The 21,999-nt window shown below is 38.9% G+C and overlaps 4 protein-coding genes across 4 annotated transcripts in view; 1 reads left to right on the forward strand and 3 right to left on the reverse strand.

The window, feature by feature from the left end:
• Window positions 1–470: 470 nt before the first annotated feature.
• On the reverse strand, window positions 471–2,026 carry LOC101300904 (CLAVATA3/ESR (CLE)-related protein 25-like). Its single transcript, XM_004297641.1, has 2 exons — window positions 1,356–2,026; window positions 471–653 (listed from the first exon to the last, which is right to left on the reverse strand). The coding sequence occupies exons 1-2, from the start codon at window positions 1,655–1,657 to the stop codon at window positions 614–616; spliced, it is 342 nt and encodes a 113-aa protein (XP_004297689.1). The 5' UTR covers window positions 1,658–2,026; the 3' UTR covers window positions 471–613.
• Window positions 2,027–4,649: 2,623 nt separating this feature from the next.
• LOC101301189 (5-formyltetrahydrofolate cyclo-ligase-like) lies at window positions 4,650–7,187 on the forward strand. The gene is made up of 7 exons (XM_004297642.1): window positions 4,650–4,984; window positions 5,068–5,208; window positions 5,301–5,471; window positions 5,924–5,965; window positions 6,073–6,118; window positions 6,509–6,579; window positions 6,689–7,187. The coding sequence occupies exons 1-7, from the start codon at window positions 4,723–4,725 to the stop codon at window positions 6,823–6,825; spliced, it is 870 nt and encodes a 289-aa protein (XP_004297690.1). The 5' UTR covers window positions 4,650–4,722; the 3' UTR covers window positions 6,826–7,187.
• Window positions 7,188–7,252: 65 nt separating this feature from the next.
• Window positions 7,253–13,850, reverse strand: LOC101310990 (TMV resistance protein N-like). The gene is made up of 5 exons (XM_004298550.1): window positions 13,384–13,850; window positions 11,867–12,974; window positions 10,337–10,762; window positions 8,540–10,114; window positions 7,253–8,327 (listed from the first exon to the last, which is right to left on the reverse strand). Exons 1-5 carry the CDS (start codon window positions 13,848–13,850, stop codon window positions 7,608–7,610), a joined length of 4,296 nt encoding a protein of 1,431 aa, XP_004298598.1. The 3' UTR covers window positions 7,253–7,607.
• Window positions 13,851–16,488: 2,638 nt separating this feature from the next.
• The window catches only part of LOC101311276 (TMV resistance protein N-like), a 6,205-nt gene continuing 694 nt past the window's right edge, over window positions 16,489–21,999 (reverse strand). Inside the window, exons 2-5 of the mRNA XM_004298551.1 lie at window positions 19,493–20,592; window positions 18,877–19,332; window positions 17,213–18,787; window positions 16,489–17,001 (exon numbers count right to left, since the gene is read on the reverse strand). Coding sequence (XP_004298599.1) covers window positions 16,489–17,001; window positions 17,213–18,787; window positions 18,877–19,332; window positions 19,493–20,592 — 3,644 coding nt within the window. The remainder of the gene's footprint in view (window positions 17,002–17,212; window positions 18,788–18,876; window positions 19,333–19,492; window positions 20,593–21,999) is intronic.

A 21,999-nucleotide genomic window follows, 5' to 3' on the forward strand; every position in this document is an offset into this window, starting at 1 on the left:
AGATGCAAACACCTTTACGAATGGTGGGATTCACTTTAAAGTATGTAGCAGCAGTTTTGGAACTCATGCCATTCTGTTCTAAATGTTTTAGAATCTCTTCAACAAGCCAAAGCTAAAGCCAAACATGGGATAATCATTGTAAATAGAAACTACAAGAACATTATGTTTAACGAATATTAATATTCATGCATGATGCATACATATATCCCTTTTCCCATGCTTGCATGCATGGGATATATAAAACCATAATTCCATTATGCTACATGCCATTTGAAGATTGATGATCTCTTCTATATATACCTACTAATTCAAAAATTAACTAATTTAAATCTGTCGAGCACAACTAAAGTTGAGTTTCTGAAACAGTACGTTAATTTTCTCTATGGCTAGATTCGATCTCGCTCTTTGAACATGATGTCTCTGAAAACGATTTCCAAATAGTTTTGAAGAAGATTTTATATGTTTTGGTTCCAGGATTTGTACGAAATACACACACACATTAGCCTAAGGCGAGACATATCTTCATCGAGTACGTCCGTTGTCATCTTCGATTGTCTGCGCTCCTAGCCTACGTACTGAACTAAGGTTTGAGGAATACTGCTCGATCCATTGGCTAAGATTGGCCAGGCGGTCGCCCCGAGTTGCCAGTTCTCCTGTTATGATGAACAAAAATATGAGAAATTAAGAGATCCCAAAGTAGTGATTGATCGAAGCTACTGAAATGCAGGACTTGGTTCTAATTAGGGTTGTGTGATTTATGTAGATAATTAGTTTGTTAAGAGCTGTCTTGATCATTGATTTGACCGACTCAAATTAGCTTGTATTCTAAGTACAAACTAGTAAGGTGATTACCGTTTAATTATCATCATATATACTAACATTAATAGCAGCTCATGATTCTTATTCTCAAGTCTTGTAAGTCCGAATAAAGGTGAAAACAACAGAAGAAGGAGAAAGAGAACACAAGATGAAATGTTAATTAGCTTTAAGCAAGCATCACTAAGACCTATGGAATGGAATAAAGTGAAGAGACATATACTTTATTTCTCTTTTTTCCTTGAAGTGGGTAAATGGAAGATTAAAAACTGTACCTAATTAGGCTTCAACTGTTTGCAACAAATCAATAGAACAGTTTCTTTTCCATAACGATAACCAATGAAATACTTAAAGCATGAGAGAGCATCTTAGTTAGTTTGGTTTTTCGCTTTAGTTCTTTATATTTTTATACTACGACGTACGCGGATGCATTAAACATAGAAGTTTCCCTGAGAATTATGCAAATGAAAACTGTATACAGATCAAACAAGATCAAAATATCATCATGTTAAAAAAATGCATGTATGGCCTTATAGTACCTGTTGTGAATAGGATCTGGTCCATTAGGAACTCTTCTTTTGCTCATATAGTTGAGATCCAGCTCCGGATGAACAAGTTTCTGATCTGCATGCTTCGTACTAGTTCCTGCAAACTGATCTGATGTTGCTGATGAGGTCGTAGGTGTAGTTTTTGACGACCCTATGCGTCCTCCTTGCACTTGATCAGTAGCAGTAGTCAAGTCTACCGTGGCAACCAACAAAACCAAGATAAAGCCCACCACCGCAAACGTTCCCAACAGAACCTTAACAAAGCAAGAAGAAACACAATTATCACTACCCATCTTTCCTTTTTCACCTTCAACACCAGAACACAGAAACCTCTAAGCAAGCTAGGGCATCGATATAGATGACGGGAAATTAGTAGAAACTAGACTAGCATCACCGTCATAATTGTTTGGTAATTGTGACAGTGAGTCTATATATACAAGAGCTAGCTAGCTAGATACTAGTTGAGGTCGAGGAAGGAAGACAGTAAGAGAAGCTTGGTAGCTAACTAGCTATGCAAGAAGTTTCTCTGGGGCAGTTTAATTTTTACTCCATGTCGAGTTGGATGTCTTTATAGGCATGAGGGTTTCTGTTGCATAGCATGCACTACTTATCTCGAAGCTTGGGATAGAGAAAGAGAAAAAAAGGCTTAAAGGAGAAAGGGGAGCTTAGCTGAGCTGGTTTGGAACGTGACATGGAGCTAGAGAACCACTTTGCTTTATATATGGTACTACTGACCGGTGAGAATCAAGGTCCTGATGCATATCCACACTATTCTTTCTTTTCAATCAGTTTGCTTGGATACGACACTCTTCTTTTGAGTGTTGCTTTCGATTCGTGTATTTTGATGCATCTTTTTCCCACCTCTACTAACCCAAAAGACCATCTTTTTCTTTAAGTACGTATGTACGTTCACCAATATGTATTTGCATGTACATATATGCATATACAAACAGTGAATAGTTCTATGTTACGTATAATTTATGTTTCTTCAGTGTTTATTTCCTTCCTGGCATGGATAGGTTTAACTGTACGTGATCGTCTATGGGTGTCTATGGCCAAAGCCAAAATCTGCTAGTACTAGACTACTCCCAAAACACATCTCACAGACAATTGAATTCAACCTCTATACTATATATTGTACAGGTCGAGTACACTTTACAATTCCGGCCTGCCATGGTCCACAGGATTATGCCCTAATAACTTGAACCACTCTTTACTGCGAGACTGATAATTTTCAGACTTCTCTAATCAGTCTTTGGCCATCTTCAGCATTTCTTTCCCTCAGAACATGAGCACACGATCCTTTCTGGGAATATATTGCTGTGTATATCTCGCACAAGATTTCTCATTGATCATAAATGTTATTAGGATAGTGTAAAAAAACCTAGATCGATCGAAGCAGGTTCTTTGCGAGAGGTTTTGATTGGTTAGAAACTGGGAATATATATATATTGCGCAGCACCCTTACCATACAAGCAGGGGCGCCAAAGCATTTGGCACATTTTGTCCATTATTATATGTAATGTACCGATCTCACGCACAGTAGAAACACTCGACACTTGTTGGAGGGGAATCGAATGCCTTCACTTCGACAGTTATATATGCATGCATGCAGTAGTAATTTAGTATATAACTGGCTATAGCTTCCTCTTCAAGGTAAGGGGAATGGCCGAATGGGATGATACCCATCCTCTTCATGGCCTCCTTACAGTGTGAAAAACTCTTTGGTTGATGAACTGGAATTGATCTATTGTGCATATTTACAGGGAAAACAATACGTCGGCAGATGGATTAGCTCATTATGGGCACTCTTTGAACTTGGGATACCATCTTTTTGAAAAACCGTCTCTTTGTATTTTGGGCAGGATTCAAGAAGACAAATATGGTCTTTTACGACCGAGACTTATTATTGCTTAGTTAGCTTGTTTTGGGGCTCTTAGCCCCTCCTTGTAACCGAAAAAAAAAAGGTAAAGCTAGTTGGTTGTACTGTAACGGTCCTTTACGTATATATATATATGAGGGAATTTTACAAATATTACCTCAATTACAAGCCATTAATCACATTGGTGTATCAACTTCAAAAATTATTAGATTAGTATCCCAACATCAAAATAAGACCTATTATCAATACATGTCGTCTTTAACGACGTTAAGTTTTCATCTCCGATCTTTGGGATATTTTCGTCTCTTGTTGTTTTAGATGTACTGGGTCTGGGTTTCTTCGTCTTTGGAGCAGGCAACTGCTCTCTCTCCTTCTCTCTTCCTCCCCTCACTCTTTTGTACCCCAAACAAACTTTAGTCTTACACACCTATGGGTTTTTGCTTTTGTTTAAAACTTTAAATTACTAATCTGCTTGCTGGGTTTTTCTATGAAACATGGATGGTGAGGGATATGAGTTTATTGTATTGCATGGATAGTCAAAAATGCTTTCTGGGTTTTTGCATGGATTGAGCCAAAGAGTTTTTGGGTTTCTGGCACGGATGAAGCCAGAGAAAAAAACATATAGGCACAGCCAAAAAAACAGAAAGAGAAAACGAAAGGACGAAATTGTCCTTTAAATAGTTTACACAATGATAGACTTGACACTGTTATTGATGGAAAATACGTTAATTGTATTGAGATTAAATGTTGAGGTACCGAACTAATAGTTTTTAAATTTGGGACATTAAAATAATGAATGACCTTTAGTTCAGGTACTATTTATAAAATTTCCTCTATGTATATATAACAGATTACAGATGTGCATATATGCACGCAGGCTTTCTAAATTTCGATATTGCGATATTGGATAGTCATGCATGATGTTGACGCTACGATAAAAAGAAGAACCACAACATATCAAAATAAACCCTTCAACATCAAGCAGCACCAAATTACTGCACACAGCTGCAACATTCTAGAAAGCCTATTAATCCCTTGCATAATCTCTATCCTGATCTCCTATATATAATCGAGATTTAGGAATATGGATTCGTTCACGACGACTTAGCTAGTGACATGTCTCCACATATTCGATATGCATTTTAAAGGCTCTCGAATATTATTCTGTGCTCCAAGCTAAGTTTTTGCTCCTGCGTTTATGCTTAATCAAGATGGTCTCCAGCCAACTGAGTAATGAAGAAGCAAGTGTATTCATTAGTGTCAATAATCATAAGTAAATTTGCTGATCATATTTTACTTACTCACATCAATGTCCACGATTAGTGACATATAGTAAAAAATAACGCAAATGATTATGGGCCGTACACATTCACAAATCCAAACCATACCCGAACCGCTAAACCGCGCCAAATTCGCACCCACACCCGTTTCTAATTTCTCCCGAACCGAAACCCGCGAAGCTCGAGCCACGAAAGCATGCTACGTCAGCACCACCGTCGAGCCACCGCGACTGAGCTCACGAAAATGGCGGCGCATGTGGCAGCGCTGATCACTCACCCGCGCACGTCACCACCCTCCGCTAACGAACGCCTCTCATTCCAATCTCACCGCTCCTTCGCCACCATGACCGGAAACGACGAGTCGTCGCTCGAAACTATATTCCGGCAGAAGCACTCGCTCCGGTCCAGAATCCGCAAGGAGCTCAAGAACATGGACCCGACCCGAAAATCCGAACAAGGTGACTCACTCTTCTTTGTGATAAATGACTATGCCCTCCACGTGTTTGTGAAAATGCCTCACTGAAATTCTTGGATTTTTCAGACGCTGAAATCCAGAGCATTGTGTTGAGTGCTCCATGGTTCAAGTATAGTGAGAGCATATGTGCTTATATAAGCTCTCCTGAGTTGCGAGAAGTGGATACGGCAAGGATTGTTTCCGAAATTTTATCGAAACCCGGCAATGGTGTGTCAGTGTGTGGATTATAGCGTTCGTGTTGATGTTGTTGTTGAGGTTCTGGAGATTTTTAGAGCTGATTATGGTTTTTTTTTTTCTAGGTGAAGACGGTGATGTGGTGATGAGGAGGAAGCTTTATGTGCCGCGAGTTGAGGATAGGAATAGTAATATGAGAATGCTGAGGATTGACAGTGTTGATGATCTGATTGTGAAGTCTATGAATGTTTTGGAACCTGCGCTTTCAGATGCCGAGGGGAAACTATATGAAGATGGTACCTTCTTTTTCTGTGTTATAATCTTTGCATTCGTTGAAAAAGTGAAAAACAACTGATACACATGTTCTGAAAGTTTTGGTGAAGTAAACTACCTCTTGTGGGAAGGGAATATTTCCCTATCACTAGTGAAGTTTTGGATTTATGCATCTGCAAATCAAAATGTAGGATATCCTTCTGTATTTCTGTATGTACTGAAACCTAGGTTTAGGTAGTCTTTCGTTTATTCGATTGTTTAGTTTTAGTTTTATTGATTATAGCCTGCTCCTGTTTCTGGATGTAGGAATTTTCTATCACTCATGTGGATGTCACTAATTCCTGCTGATATTATATTTGGATCATAAATTTCTTCATAAACTAGTTAAAAACTTGGAAGTGGTTGAGCCTTGTTTTGCTTACATTTCCATTGGTAGGTAATGTCTGTTCATTATCTGATGATGATTTTGTTGTAGCTATGGAGGCAAAGGATCCAATTGACTTGTTCATCCTACCTGGTAATATCTTGTAACCCTTTCTCATAATTACATACCTCCACCTGGATCACTTTTATGTAAGAGACCGAGTATAATTGCCTGTTTTCTCACCTCCATTTTCATTCTAGGTCTTGCTTTTGACAGATGTGGAAGACGTTTAGGCCGTAGTGGAGGGTGAGTTGATACATCTTATTCTGGGTCCTGTTTCAGTTCATGATCATCTTTATTATAACAACAAAGGACCTATAGGATGATTTAATAAACTGGGAAGTATTGATACTTCAAAACATAAACCATAGTAACGTTTGTAAACCTGGCAATGGCTGATACTGGTAATGGCTGATAATCCTGATATCATGTGATTTATTTATTTACAGTGCGTCACCACTCAATGTTGAGACATTGATTATGAGTTGTTGAACATGGAATCTTTATAAAATCTAGACACGGAGACTTGTTTCTGCATACATGCACCATAAAACTTCACTGCATCTCTTCCGTTCACATCTTGAGTTTCGGACTAATTTTTCTTTACAATTGGTTTTCCTGGTTAAATTATTGAAGTTATTATGACACGTTCCTAAAGAAGTACCAAAAGCTTGCAAAGGATCGCAAATGGAAGGATCCCCTCTGTGGTAAATACTCACTGTTGTTAGTTTAAATTCTGGTTTTGGACGTACAATACGACACTTATTTTTTGTTATGTAGATAAACAGTTTCCAATTTTCTATTATTTTGTTGCAGTGGCACTATCATATTCAATACAGATCGTGGAGGAAGGAGTCATACCTGTCACTTTGAATGATGTTTCTGTGGATGCTCTTGTATCTCCAGCTGGTTTCATTCCGATTAGCCCAGCGGCTTGGAATAGATGTGCCTGATAGGAGTAGTCTGCATTCAACTATCTACATCCCAGATGTTTCTGCATCTGGTGAGGGCCTGCTAGGAACCTACAGCTCTTTTATTTACTCTAGATAGGCATCCTTATGATTCTAGATAGAATGAACTATGAACTATGGATCAGCGAGTCTCTTCTTTTCCCCTTAGGTAGAGGAAATAGTTATATTGATTTAGATGCTTCATGTACTTCTGAATCCTGACTGAGCAATGATACGCAGAATTAGAAATTTGGGAGTCCAGAATGTTTCATGGGAATTGTAAGACTTGCTGGATAACCAGAAGCAGGAGCCCTGCCTGTATCAAGGATTCTGCATACATGTAAGTTTTAAACAGTTATACAGTGTTTTCTAATACGATTTATAGTTTGTTATCAATACTTTTACTAATGAAATAGCCTGAAAGAAAACTCAGTGTAATATATACATTCATATATTTAGTATCAAACATTCTTTTTTTTTTATGGCTTAGACCCAGTGGGAGGCTAGGCGATCACGCCTGTAAAAGTCATTATAAATTACATACAACATATTCAAAAACCATAAGTCACAACTAGTTCCATCACACAAATGAATAAAGGAGCTAAATCTTTGGTTTCCCCCATTCCTTAGGATGCAGGCCTTATTCGAAAGTGCTGAAGAAATTTGCCAGTTGTTCTGAAAGGGATTTCTGGCTTTCATTTAATGATTCTTCATCTCCTTCATAATCATCATCGCCTTCGTAAATCAAATAGGAGAAGAATACAACCAACTCAGTAAGTCATGTATCACACCCACAAATACAACCAACTCAAAGATAGAAAGACGAGAGAAAGCACTAGGAAGAAAGAAACGAAGTAATGGCGATCATGTAACCATATTCTTTGTTCACTTTCTCTAATTTCTTGTGCCATTGGCATTCCTTCATCTTCACCATCTCTATTTGCAGAAATGCAATCATCTTGTTCAATACCGGAGGTGAAGTCAGCTTCTTCATCATCAAAAGAGCCGAAGAACTTGGCCAGTTTTTCTGAAAGGGATTGATGGCTTTCTTTCAGTGACTCTTCGTCCCCCTCGTAATCATCATCACCTTCATACACCAAATGAATCCCCCACTTCTTCAGCTCCACCCCTTTCACATATGGCGGCTCTCTCCTCATTACATGTATCCTATAACCATCTTTCAACTGGGACACCAAAGGATGACCAATTGGATACCGGCACAAGTGAAATTGATCCTCATTTGTATTGGGTACTCCCGATAAGATCAATGTTGTAGTGAAAGTAGGAGAATCCAGTATGAGGATCTGTGCTTGAATATCTACCACAGCAGGGAGTTCTTCTCTTAGGTCATCAGGTATTTGATGGTTGAGAGAAACCACAACACATAGAATTACACTTTTGAGAGGGCGGTTTCCTCGTTTTGAGAATGTAACCATTTCTTGAGAAAACCAGTCTGGTATCTTGCTTCCAGGTATGCTAAGATTGCATGTTTTCCTCAGGTAGCTCTGCAGCATTTTTTTTTAGTTAGAGCAACCAACTCAATACCAACACAGGAAATTTGAGACAAACAACTTGTATTGGGCTAGACAAGCAAGGCAAGTAGACAGTGGATAAACAACTATACCAAGTATGCCTACTCTAACATCAAGTAGAATTTCAAACATTTTGCATGTAACTAAACAGACGATTCAACTACGTAGAGAGCAAGAGAGGATACCTTTTTCGCAAGTCTTCTCTTAACAGCTGATGAGCAAGCCTTGCAGCCACTCATGTACAACCTTACCAAGGAATTCAAGCATTCCAGCCCTGGAATATCCTCAACTTTCTCACAATTTGTAAGGTTCAGTTCAGTCAAGTTCTCCAGGTTTGAAACATCAGAGATACTTTCTAATGCAATACAGTTTGCAATATCCACCTTTTTCAAACTTGAGGGAAGCGGAGGCAGAGACTTGAGCTTTCTACAATGAGGCAATAAAAGTTCTCGGAGCACGGACATGGCACTCAGGCTGGCTGGAAGGCGGCAGAAACTATTACGGCTGAGATTCAAAGTTTCAAGTGATGATAACTTCTCGAAATCATCAGAAATTTCACCAGATATATTACAAGCACGAGCATCCAGTTCATACAGCAGGGACAGATTTGAGAAGGAAGCTGGAAGTATAAACTTCTCTTCCACATGTCTCCCATTTTGAGGCTTCTTCCCCATACTCAAAACCATCAAACTAGAAAGCATTCCGAAGCTTTCAGGTAGTTCTGTCACTGCTGTTTCCCTCATCTGCAATCGGTGCAAGGACTTTAACTGTCCTATTGATGTTGGGAGCTTGCGGAACTGTTTACACCCGTTCAACTGTAACATGGTAAGATTTTCCAGCATCCCTATGGATTCAGGCAACTCAGTGATATCTGCTGCAGTAATGATTATAGAAGTTAGTGCCCTCAGGCTTCCAATTGATTCTGGTAATGATCTAAGAAATTTACATTTCCTTAGCTCAAGCTTCTCAAGTGTTTTCAAGGCACTAATCTCTTGTGGAAGACCTGTGATTGATGTCTCATCTATCTTTAACACAACCAGTGATTTTAGTCCTCCAATGGAATCTGGTAGTGCTTGCAGAAAATGACCATGTCCTACTGATAATTCCTTCAAGTTTGATAATAAACCAAAACTCAATGGCAGTTCTTCAATTGGAGTACCGTAAGTAAAAAATTCCATTAAGTTATTGAGGTTACCAAGGGAGTTAGGAATAGTGGTCAGTGAACTACACCAGAACAAACTTAGTATCTCGAGGTTTGCCAAAGAGCCAATGGAATCAGGTAGCTTTTCCAAACCGGATGCATTAAGGGAGATCTCCTTCAAAGAACACAGCTTACCAATCTCCTCAGGTAACCCTTTCAAGGCTCCGCACCGGTTCAAGATGAGCTTTTCAAGTTTTGTGAGATGGAATATAGTTTCGGGTAGACTTTCAATAGAAGTTCCATCAAGGACAAATTCTTTTAGTGATACCATGCTTCCGATGTTTTTTGGCAGTCTTTTCAATTGTGAGCAACCATAAAGGTTTAGGTTCTCAAGTTTTCTCAGGCCGGAGACATCACTTGGAAGTTCAACCAGGTTTATACACCCTTGCAAGTTCAAGTAGACTAATGTATTCAAATTCCCAATCGAATCATGGAGCTTAATCAGTCCAACACAATACTTAAGAATAAGCTTTTCCAAGGCATGATTCCCAGATAAATCAGGAATAGCAGTTAGAGAACTGCAGCCACTTAGATTCAGGAACATCAATTTCTCAGCCACCTGGAAAATGGTATAGTTACTATCAAATACCAGCACAAATAATAACCAAACTACACTAAATGGTACCTGCAAACTAGAAATGAAACTATAAGGTTCACTAAGAAAATACTGAAAGTGCGTGAAATGTTTAGAAGTATAGTGAAGACTGAAGATCAGTCATGTACACCTCTTGCTTCTCAGAATAATGGTGAAAATGATGCTGGTCGGATAAGTGAAGCCTACCTTATTCTTGTTACCACTGCACAATCTTTCCACTTTGCTCTCTGAAAGATCAAGGCCAGCAAGTTGCTGAAGGAAAAGAACAGAAGGAAGAGATTTCAGAGGACAACCTTTCCATTGTAACCACTTCAATTCAGAAGGAAGAAATTTGAAGCTCCCTTCCAAATTCACATAATTCATCTGAAGTAGCCTAAGATTGACCATAGCTCCAAAGGGTTTAGAGTGAATTGTAATCCGACTCTTTTTCTCTGCTTGCTTTTGAAGATATGCTTTGTATCTTTCCTTTAAGTATGTAGTAGCAGAGGTAAAATTGGGGCTACTTTGAAAGTTGTTCCAAGAAATTTTGTCGCCGGTTAGATCCCTTGGACCCTTCAATTTCCATTCAGTGTCTAGGTCCTCTAGGACTATGCCTTGTATACATCTTGTCCCCTATTGTGAATCAAGGTATAAAAATTATATATAAGAAGTTGATTGAAGACAAGCAAAAAAAAAAAAAAAAAAAAAAGTGCGGCTATTGGAACCTCCAAATTTGCTCACTAGACCTTACTCTATTGTGAATTATTAAATGACATATACATCCTCATACACAATAACTATTATAGACAATAATTATACAAAAAGAAATATTATATTTATTCTCTTTAGACTTTCAAATTCAGTAATAATTGATTCCATTTTTTATTATTATTTTTATATATTTTTGTTTTCCAATTTCTTTTTATTAAAGCGTATATATAGTTTATAAAAGCTAAAAAAATAATCAATATCGATCATGTGACATAAAATTTGGTATTATCATACATGTTGAACGCATATACTTGCAAGGTGCATAAATATTTTTGTAAAAAAAATAAAATAATATCTATCGATTATAAAAATATATATTTATTGAAATAATTTATTATGAGGTACAAAATAGAGATCAAATTATTCAAAAGAAAAAAAATGGAGAAAAAATAACACGTACAAAAGAGGAAAGCAATTAAAAAGACATATAGAATAGTTCATAATAGAACATTTTCTTGCATGAAAAAAATAATCAAAAAATGAAAGTAGGGAACTAGGGATAATGGATGTTGAAAAACAAAAAGGGAAAAAGAAAACAAAGAATGAGAGATCTATTGAGTGAATAAGAGGAAATTAATTGAAATATATGATAATAAATAACTAAGGTTATGTTAGAAATTTGAAATGAGGTCTAGTGAGCAAATGCTTATATTGAAAAGTAAAAAGGAGGTGTAGAGAGAATGAGAGGTATATTGAGCAAATTTAGAAGTCTCAATAGCCATATTACTCCTATGTTAATCTCTCTCTACAATCAGTTTAAGGCATCTGGTGAAATGAAAGCACATAGATATACAACAATTTGTGAGAACGACCCTTATTACATGGCAATAGGTGTTCAATGAAATTTAAAAAAAAATAAAGAAAAAAGAAAAAAGGAAACTATGAAAGGCTCTCAAATATATCTAAACGTACCAAGAATTTGCATAAAAGGAATGTAGAAAGATTATTATATGCTGGAATATGTACCTTATCATCCTTTAAGACATTAATAATTTTATCATGTTCCCACAGTCTACTACGCATGCCAGGATCCAAAAGGTTTTCGTGTATCACGATTTGTCTTCCCATGTCCCTAACTTGATCGTGCATCCACAATTTAGTGTCTTCTGTAATCTTAACAAGTGATTTTGCAGTGAGGTCAGCAATTGCTATCTCACCATCAAAACCACAGCTCCTCAATATGTCAATTGCATCTTCTCTCTTGGGATTCATTTTTACAAGTAAGCATGCAATATCCAAGAAGATACACTTTTCTTGCTCGTCTAGCGCGTCATAACTTATCTTCAACACATCCTGAAGATGTTGTGGCCGAATCTTTTTCAGTTTGTGCAGAGCATCTGTCCATTCCTCTATTCTCCTCTTATCAAATAGAAAAGAACCAAATACTTCAAGAGCTAACGGTAGCCCTCCTGTAAGAGACACAATTTCTTTAGAGAGATCCAAGAAATTTCCTGTGGGTTTATCTCTTCTCAGTGCATGGTAACTAAACAGTTGTAGTGCCTGGGACTCATGCAACTCCCTGACCTCATACGACTTATAATTCACAAGATAACTGGGTAATAGTCCTTTATCCCTCGTGGTAATGATAATTCGGCTTCCTTCATTGAACCATTCTCCTTTGCCAACTGAAGCACTTAGCTGGTTAACATTATCAACATCATCCAGAACAACAAGAACTCGCTTGTCATATACTAGTGCCTTGATCGCAGAAATACCGGTCTCAATGTCAGTCACAGGCATCTTACCAGGGGAAAGATTGTTGATAAGTTTGTTTTGAAGAGATACCAAGCCCTTATCTCCTGCGGAGACTTCTCTAACATTTGAGATGAAACTGTGTCCATCAAATTGACCAACAAGTCTATTAAAAATAGCCGTGGCAAGTGTTGTCTTGCCAACACCACCCATGCCATGAACTCCCACAACCCGAACGTCACTTGATCTAACATCTAACAACCTCATCATGTCTTCAATTCGGGAATCAAGACCCACTGTGTATGCTGCAAGACCCACCGGGGTTCTGTTTATTTCAGCCAACACCGTTTTGACTAAAGATTGAATCAACTCTGCTTCTTTGCTGTCAAATATACATCACAAATAGTCAAATACATTTTGAGCTTACAAACTTGCCACAGCAATGAAATACAGTAGTATAATACAGTTAGCTATAGGTATAGATCAAGCTTTTGGTATGAAGTATGAACATAACAACTACTAGATTCAACAAAAAACCAGTCTCACACTTTATGCAACCTAGAAAGGAAAAGGTCTGCATTTTAGAAATCCAATCTGAAAGTGATACTGGAGAAGAATTTTCATTACTATATTCAATCAGAGACACATTGGAATAAACAAACAAATAAGTATTGTTACTAAATTCACACCTCCAAAACACTCCAAAACACTTGATCAACAAAAGCTTAAACATAAACAAATAGCTCAAATTTCAACTAAATAAACCCTAGATATTTGAGATCAAACACTACCTGCTGTCGTAAACAAACCCAGCTATGCCACCAACTTTGGCCATGGCCTTTCTCCATTCACAGACCTTGGAGCTTTCAAATCTCTCCTTATGAGACCTGAAGTCCTTCTCAAACGGCCCGCTCTGTCGCCGGACGTCGGAGGGGTCCACCTGGTAAAACACCGGCAGAATCAGTCTCCGGCCGCCGTGGCAGATCTTCGCGAGCTCCTCAAGGCACCACCTGGAGTCGGCGTACCTCGGCGAGAGCACGACGACGGCGGCCGCGGAGTCGTCGATCGCTTCCAGAAGACTCGGCGCGATCTCGTCGCCGCGGTTGAGGGCGTCGTCGTCGCGAAAGACGCGCACGCCGCGCTGCACAAGCGCGTCGTAGAGTGAGTTGGTGATGGTGTGGCGGGTGTCTTCGCCTCTGAAGCTCAGGAACACGTCCCACCGGAGCCGGAAACCGCCGACGGCGCCGTCATACGGCATTGATGCCTTAATTGCGTCTGGGAGCTACTGAAATTCCTGAAGCTTCTTTTTACTGTACCAACACACAGAATAGAATAATGAAACCTTTCTTTCTAGTTTGCTAAAGAATTATTCTGAAATGAAACGACTGTTTTCAAGCTTTATGGTCCTACTCCATACACCATAGTCAAAAAGCCAGAGTGACGTATTATCATGGCATGGTTTTCCTGATCAGAAAGAGCGGTCAAGGCCGAAGAGACAAGAGTGCGTCGTTTTAATTTTTTTCAAGGGTGGACCGTCTAACCCGTCAAGGCCCACCGAACTGGGTTCCGCCTAGACACGAGTGGAATCCTCCTAGCCCGCTTAGGCCCATTTTGCCAATGCTTCGCCCAGCCCACCTTGGAGAATTTCTTTTTCTTTTTTCTTTTTTCTTTTTTACGCAGCTCGCGCCTAACTATATTTCAGCCTTTCAGGTCATATAAAAGGTTACAAGGACATGAATAAACTGGGGCATGAGTCAACTAGCCAGTTAAGTCTCACACCTTGGTTCAATACTGGATATGTCTGGATTACTGGGAATGAAGGAACATGCATGGCACATTCCTAACTGAGAAAGTTTTTTTCCGACAAAAACATTGCTCAATAAGTTTCCTGTTTCCCACTCGCCCAAGACACATATGAATAAAACAAAGTGATGAAATAATAATTCCAGTAGGCCTATAGTCCTATACAATATACTATTCCAAAAGTCTCCAAAGGTTTTTGTATCTTAGAGCAAGTAACAGATCAATAGTACTAAAACCCTAATTAATTAACATGAACAAGTGCTCAAATCTCAACGATATAGCCAGTAAAGAAATACAACTATATATTATCACGTACACAGAGTCTCCGTCTACTCGTAAATCGTAACACAGCAAGTAGCAAAGGGAAACTTACTGCAGCCTGCTTTCGAAGGCAAAAAAAATTCAAAACAACACACCCACCCACCCCCTACAAAGCACGTGCACAAACTCTTATGTATGTATGTTATACAACGCTGCACAACAGACCCTCCTGTAGTAAAAATACTAAAACCCTAAATAACATTAACAAATACTCAAATCTCAACGAAATTAGCTAGTAAACAAATACATTAATAAAATATTATCAACTACACACAACTTCTATAATTTGAAGGTCTCCGGCTACTCGTATGAATCGCTAATCTTATCTCAAAATGTTGATATGGTGAAATATATAGAATTGAAATTTGTTTAGTTCTTGTGATTTTATTTTAATCTGAATAGTCTTTAAAGTCATAATTTTTCATCCAAATAGTCCTCATGGTTTTATTTTAATCTGAATAGTCCTTAAAGTCATGATTTTTCATCCAAAAAGTCATTCAGACAATTTTCTCAGATAAAGGCCATAAAGACTATTTGGATAAAAAATCACGACTTAAGGACTATTCAGACTAAAATAAAATAATAAGGATTGTTTGGATGAAATATCATGTGATTTATTTATTTACGGTGCATCACCGCTCAATGTTGAGACATTGATTATGAGTTGTTGAACATGGAATCTTTATAAAATCTAGACACGGAGACTTGTTTCTGCATACATGCACCATAAAACTTCACTGCATCTCTTCGGTTCACATCTTGAGTTTCGGACCAATTTTTCTTTACAATTGGTTTTCCTGGTTAAATTATTGAAGTTACTATGACACGTTGCTAAAGAAGTACCAAAAGCTTGCAAAGGATCGCAAATGGAAGGATCCCCTCTGTGGTACATACTCACTGTTGTTAGTTTAAATATCTGGTTTTGGACGTACAATACGACACTTATATTTTGTTATGCAGATAAGTAATTTCCAATTTCTATTATTTCGTTGCAGTTGCGCTATCATATTCAATACATATCATGGAGGAAGGAGTCAGACCTGTCACTTTGAATGATGTTTCTGTGGATGCTCTTGTATCTCCAGCTGGTTTCATTCCGATTAGCCCAGCTGCTTGGAATAGATGTGCCTGAAAGGAGTGGTCTGCATTCAACTATCTACATCCCAGATGTTTCTGCATCTGATGAGGGCCTGCTAGGAACCTACAGCTCTTTTATTTACTCTAGATAGTCATCCTTATGATTCTAGATTGAATGAACTATGAACTATGGATCAGCGAGTCTCTCTTCTTTTCCCCTTAGATAGAGGAAATAGTTATATTGATTTAGATGCTTCATGTACTTCGGAATCCTGACTGAGCAATGATACGCAGAATTAGAAATTTGGGAGTCCAGAATGTTTCATGGGAATTGTAAGACTTGCTGGGTAACCAGATCGCAGGAGCCCTGCCTGTATCAAGGATTCTGCATACATGCAAGTTTTAAACAGTTATACGGTGTTTTCTAATACGATTTATAGTTTGTTATCAATACTTTTACTAATGAAATAGCCTCAAAGAAAACTCATAGTAATATACACATTCATATATTTAGTATCAAACACTCTTTTTTTTTTGATGGCTTGGACCCAGTGGGAGGCTAGGCCATCACGCCTGTAAAGTCATTAGAAATTACATACAACATATTTAAAAACCATAAGTCACAACTAGTTCCATCACACAAATGAATAAAGGAGCTGAATCTTTGGTTTCCCCCATTCTTTAGGATGCAGGCCTTATTCGAAAGTGCTGAAGAAATTTGCCAGTTGTTCTGAAAGGGATTGCTGGCTTTCATTTAATGATTCTTCATCTCCTTCATAATCATCATCGCCTTCGTAAATCAAATATAGCCCCCACTTCTTCAGCTCCACCCCTTTCACATATGGCGGCTCTCTCCTCTTTACATGTATCTTATAACCATCTTTCAACTGGGACACCAAAGGATGATCAATTGGATACCGGCACAAGTGAAATTGATCATCATTTGTATTGGGTACTCCCGATAAGATCAATGCTGTAGTGTAAGTAGGAGAATCCAGTATGAGGATCTGCGCTTGAATATCTACCACAGCAGGGAGTTCTTCTCTTGGGTCATCAGGTATTTGATGGTTGAGAGAAACCACAACACATAGAATTACACTTTTGAGAGGGCGGTTTCCTCGTTTTGAGAATGTAACCATTTCTTGAGAAAACCAGTCTGGTATCTTGCTTCCAGGCATGCTAAGATTGCGTATTTTCCTCAGGTAGCTCTGCAGCATTTTTTTTAGTTAGAGCAACCAACTCAATACCAACACAGGAAATTTGAGACAAACAACTTGTAATGGGCTAGACAAGCAAGGCAAGTAGACAGTGGATAAACAACTATACCAAGTATGCCTACTCTAACATCACGTAGAATTTCAAACATTTTGCATGTAACCAAACATACTATTCAACTACGTAGAGAGCAAGAGAGGGTACCTTTTTCGCAAGTCTTCTCTTAACAGCTGATGAGCAAGCCTTGCAGCCACTCATATACAACCTTACCAAGGAATTCAAGCATTCCAGCCCGGGTATATCCTCAACTTTCTTACAATTTGTAAGGTTCAGTTCACTCAAGTTCTCCAGGTTTGAAACATCACAGATACTTTCTAATGCAATACAGTTTGCAATATCCACCTTTTTCAAACTTGAGGGAAGCGGAGGCAGAGACTTTAGCTTTCTACAATGAGGCAATAGAAGTTCTTGGAGCACGGACATGCCACTCAGGCTGGCTGGAAGGTGGCAGAAACTATTACGACTGAGATTCAAAGTTTCAAGTGATGACAGGTTCTCGAAATCGTCAGAAATGTCACCAGATATGTGACAAGCTCGGGCATCCAGTTCGTACAGCAAGGACAGATTTGAGAAGGAAGCTGGAAGTATAAAATTCTCTTCTGCAGGTCCCCCAGCTTGAGGCTTCTTCCCCATGCTCAAAACCATCAAACTAGAAAGCATCCCAAAGCTATCAGGTAGTTCGGTCACTGCAGTTTCCTTCATCTGCAATTGGTGCAACGATTTTAACTGTCCTATTGATGCTGGAAGCGTGCGGAACTGCTTACATCTGTTCAACATTAACATGGTAAGATTTTCCAGCAACCCTATGGATTCTGGCAATTCAGTGATATTTGCTGCAGTTATGATTATAGAAGTTAGTGCCCTCATCTCTCCAATTGACTCTGGTAATGATCTAAGAGATTCACAGTTCCTCAGCTCAAGTTTCTCAAGTGTTTTCAAGGCACCAATATCCTGCGGGAGGTCTGTGATAGATGTCTGTTCTATCTTTAGCACAACTAAAGAACTCAATCTTCCAACTGAATCAGGCAATGAGCTCAGAAATCGACCCTGCCCAACTGATAAGTCCTTTAAGCTTGACAATGAACCAATGTTCGCAGGCAGTTCAGTGAGTGGAGTACCATAAGTACTAAATTCCATTAAGAAATTGAGGTTCCCAATGGAATTGGGAAGAGTTTTTAGTGATTTACACCAGAACAATCTTAATTTCTCAAGGTTTGCCAAAGAGCCAATGGAATCAGGTAGTTTTTCCAAACCAGATCCATTAAAGGATATTTCTTTCAAAGAATACAGCCTTCCAATCTCCTCAGGTAGCTCTTTTAATACACTGCACCGGTTCAAGCTGAGCTTTTCGAGTTTTGTAAGCCGGAAGATAGATTGGGGAAGACTTTGTATAGCAGTTTCATCAAGGAGAAGTTCTTTCAGTGACACCAAGCTTTCCATGTTGTTTGGCAGTCTTTGGAACTGGGTGCAACCAGAGAGGATTAGGTATTCGAGCTTTTTCAGGCCAGAAACATCACTTGGAAGTTCAACAAGCTTTGAACACTCTCGCAGGTTCAAGTGGACTAATGTGTTCAAGTTCCCAATCGAGCCATGAAGCCTAGTCAATGAAATACAGTGCTCAAGATTAAGCTGCCGTAGTGCCCGATTCCCAGATAAATCAGGAATATCAGTTAGGTAAATGCAGTATCTTAGATTTAAGAACATCAATTTCTCTGCCACCTGAAAAGCATATATATTTAGTTAATTATATAGAAAATGAGAAAAAACGCTTCTTTCTGTCAAGTAAAACCAAGCACATATATAAATACCTTGTTTTCGTCTCCACTGCAGGTCAGACAAGTGAAACATTGCATGATACTGCGTCCTCCCCACAAACTTGTGATATTGCTGTCTGAAAGATCAAGGACAGCGAGTTGCCGAGGTAAAAAATCAGAAGGGAGAGATCTCAAAGGACAACCTTTCCATTGTAACCACTTGACTCCGGCAGGAAGGAACTTAAAGTTCCCTTCCAAATGCACGTTATTCATTTGGAGCAGCCTAAGGTTGACCATTGCTCCTAAAGCTTTAGAGGAAATCTTGACCTCTTCCTTTTTCTCTGCTTGGCTTTTAAGATGCGCTTTGTATCTTTCCTTTAGGTATGTCAATGCAGAGGTACAATTGGGGCTTCTCCGAAAGTTGTACCAAGAAATTGTGTCACCACCTAGGTCACTCACCATCCTTTTCATTTCAAAGTCTAAGACAATCCCTTGTATGGATGGTGTCCCCTATTGTCAGTGTAATACAAAATATATGAGGAGCTGGGTTGAGAAAAGCTGAAGTTGTGTAATGAAAAGCTAGAAATTGCATGCATATGAGAGGAATATATGATCGAAGAACGTACAACATATATAAATATCATGCTGCTGGAATGAAATGATCGAGTACCTTATCATGCTCGAAAACATTCATGATTTCATCGCGATCCCATAGTCTACTACGCATGCCAGGATGTGAATCGTTTTCTTTTGTAACGATTTCTCTTCCCATGTCTCTGAGTTGATCGTGCATCCACAATGTAGTGTCTTCAGCGATCTTGATGAGTGATCTTGCTGTGAGGACAGTAAGTCCTATTTCACCATTAAAACCACAGCCCTTGAATATGACAACTGCGTCTTCTCTTTTGGTCTTCATTTTAACAAATAAACATGCAATGTCTAGAAAGATGCACTTCTCTTGGTCATCTAGCCCATTGTAGCTTATCATCAGCACATCCTGAAGATTCCCTGGACGAATCCGTTTCAGTTTTTCCAGAGCGTCTGTCCATACCTCTACTCTCCTCTTATCATAGAGGCTACAGCCGAATACTTCAATAGCTAACGGTAGCCCACCAGTAAGAGCCACAATCTGCTTAGATAGTTTCAGAAAGGTAGATGCTGGGTTCTCTCTAACTCCCAGTGCGTGGTGACTGAAAAGTTCTAGAGCATCAGACGCGTCCAACTCCCTGACCTCATACAACTTATGATTGACACCATGATTAGGTAGGAGTTCTCTATCTCTTGTTGTAACAATTATTCGGCTTCCTTCATAAAACCATCGTCCATTGCCAACTAAAGCACTTAGTTGGTCTATGTTATCAACATCATCCAGAACAACGAGAACTCGCTTCTCATTCACAACAACTTTGATGGCAGCAATACCATCACTAGTCTGATTAATTTCGGCCTGCATCTTCCCTTTGGAAAGATCACTAATAAGTGTGGTTTGCAGAGTTATTAGACCCTTTGCTGAGCTTTCTCTGACATTTGAGATGAAACTGTGACGCTCAAAATAACCAACAAGTCGATTGAAAAGAGCCTTGGCAAGGGTTGTTTTGCCAATGCCACCCATGCCATGCACTCCGATAACTTGAACGGTTTTGGATCCGATATCTAATTGCTTCATCACCTCTTCGACTCGGGAATGAAGTCCCACTGGGTACGGTATGAGACCCATAGGAGTTTTGTTCATTTCTGTCAAAACCCGTCTTACTAATTTTTCAATCAAATCTGCTTCTTTCTTCTTTTCCTCATCTATAATTTCTTTCTTCTTTTCCTCATCTGTAATTAACTCCCCTTCTCTTCTGTCAATACACACGATCACAATTATATTTCAGGTCATATAAAAGGTTACAAGGACATGAATGAACTGGGGCATGAGTCAACTAGCCAGTTAAGTCTCACACCTTAGATCAATACTGGATATGTATGGATTACTGGGAATGAAGGAACATCCATGTATGAATAAGTTTTTTTCAGTAAGTTTTTTTCCGACAAAAACATTACTGAATAAGTTGCCCACTCGCCCAAGACATGTATGAATAAAACAAAGTGATGAAATAATAATTCCAGAAGGCCTATAGTCCTATACAATATACTATTCCAAAAGTCTCCAAAGGTTTTTGTATCTTCGAGCAAGTAATTATAGTACTAAAACCCTAATTAATTAACATGAACAAGTGCTCAAATCTCAACGATAGCTAGTAAAGAAATACAACTATATATTATCAAGTACACAGACAGAACAGAACTCGAAGGTCTCCGGCTAATCGTAAATCGTAATACAGCAAGTAGCAAAGGGAAACTTCTCCCCGGCTGCTTTCAAGGCAAAATAAATTCAAAACAACACACCCACCCCTTTGTAAAGCACGTGCACAAACTTCTCTAAGTGTATGTATGACATACAGCACTGCACAACAGACCTTCCCGTAACAAAGATACAAATGTTATCTCAAAATGTAGGTGACATATATATAAATGTTCATCATCGATCATTCGATCTTCTGGTCCGTGTGAACAACATGACCACCTATATATCTCATAATTTAAGCACATATATGGATATGCTAGCTAGGGTTTTGATTAACATATCGAATTTCTAAGTAACTAATGCATTTTTTGCCTGAGATTAACAAGTTGCTCACATGTATATTGTTAAAGATATTGAGTAAAAGCAGATGGTTAATTTGTATCTTGTTCATGATCTTGAGTAAAGCAGATCGATCGAGAAAATGCAAGATATTTTGATCAGAATGTTACTCGTATATGAGGTCTTTTAGATATATATATATATATATATATAGTCGAGATCCAGAGAGGACGTCCGCACTGGGTTTAAAGTGCGGACGTCCCTCCGTTCTTCATCGGACGGCTCCGACGACGGCGCGCCTCCACCCTAGCAAACTCCGGCAGCGTCCCTGATCACTTTCTCTCCCACGTGAGTCTGCCGAATTCCAGTTTTTCGACGAGATCACCCAAAACTTTAAATTGTGATATTCTCGCCGGAAAACAGGAATTCGGCGGACTCGCGGGGGAGGGAAAGTGATTGGGGACGCTGCTGGAGTCCGCTAGGGTGGAGGCGGGCCGTCATCGGAGCCGGACGGTGGAGAATGGAGAGACATCCGCACTTTAAGGGCG

Source organism: Fragaria vesca, linkage group LG4 (assembly GCF_000184155.1).
Source record: "Fragaria vesca subsp. vesca linkage group LG4, FraVesHawaii_1.0, whole genome shotgun sequence".
Classification (NCBI taxonomy): domain Eukaryota; kingdom Viridiplantae; phylum Streptophyta; class Magnoliopsida; order Rosales; family Rosaceae; genus Fragaria; species Fragaria vesca.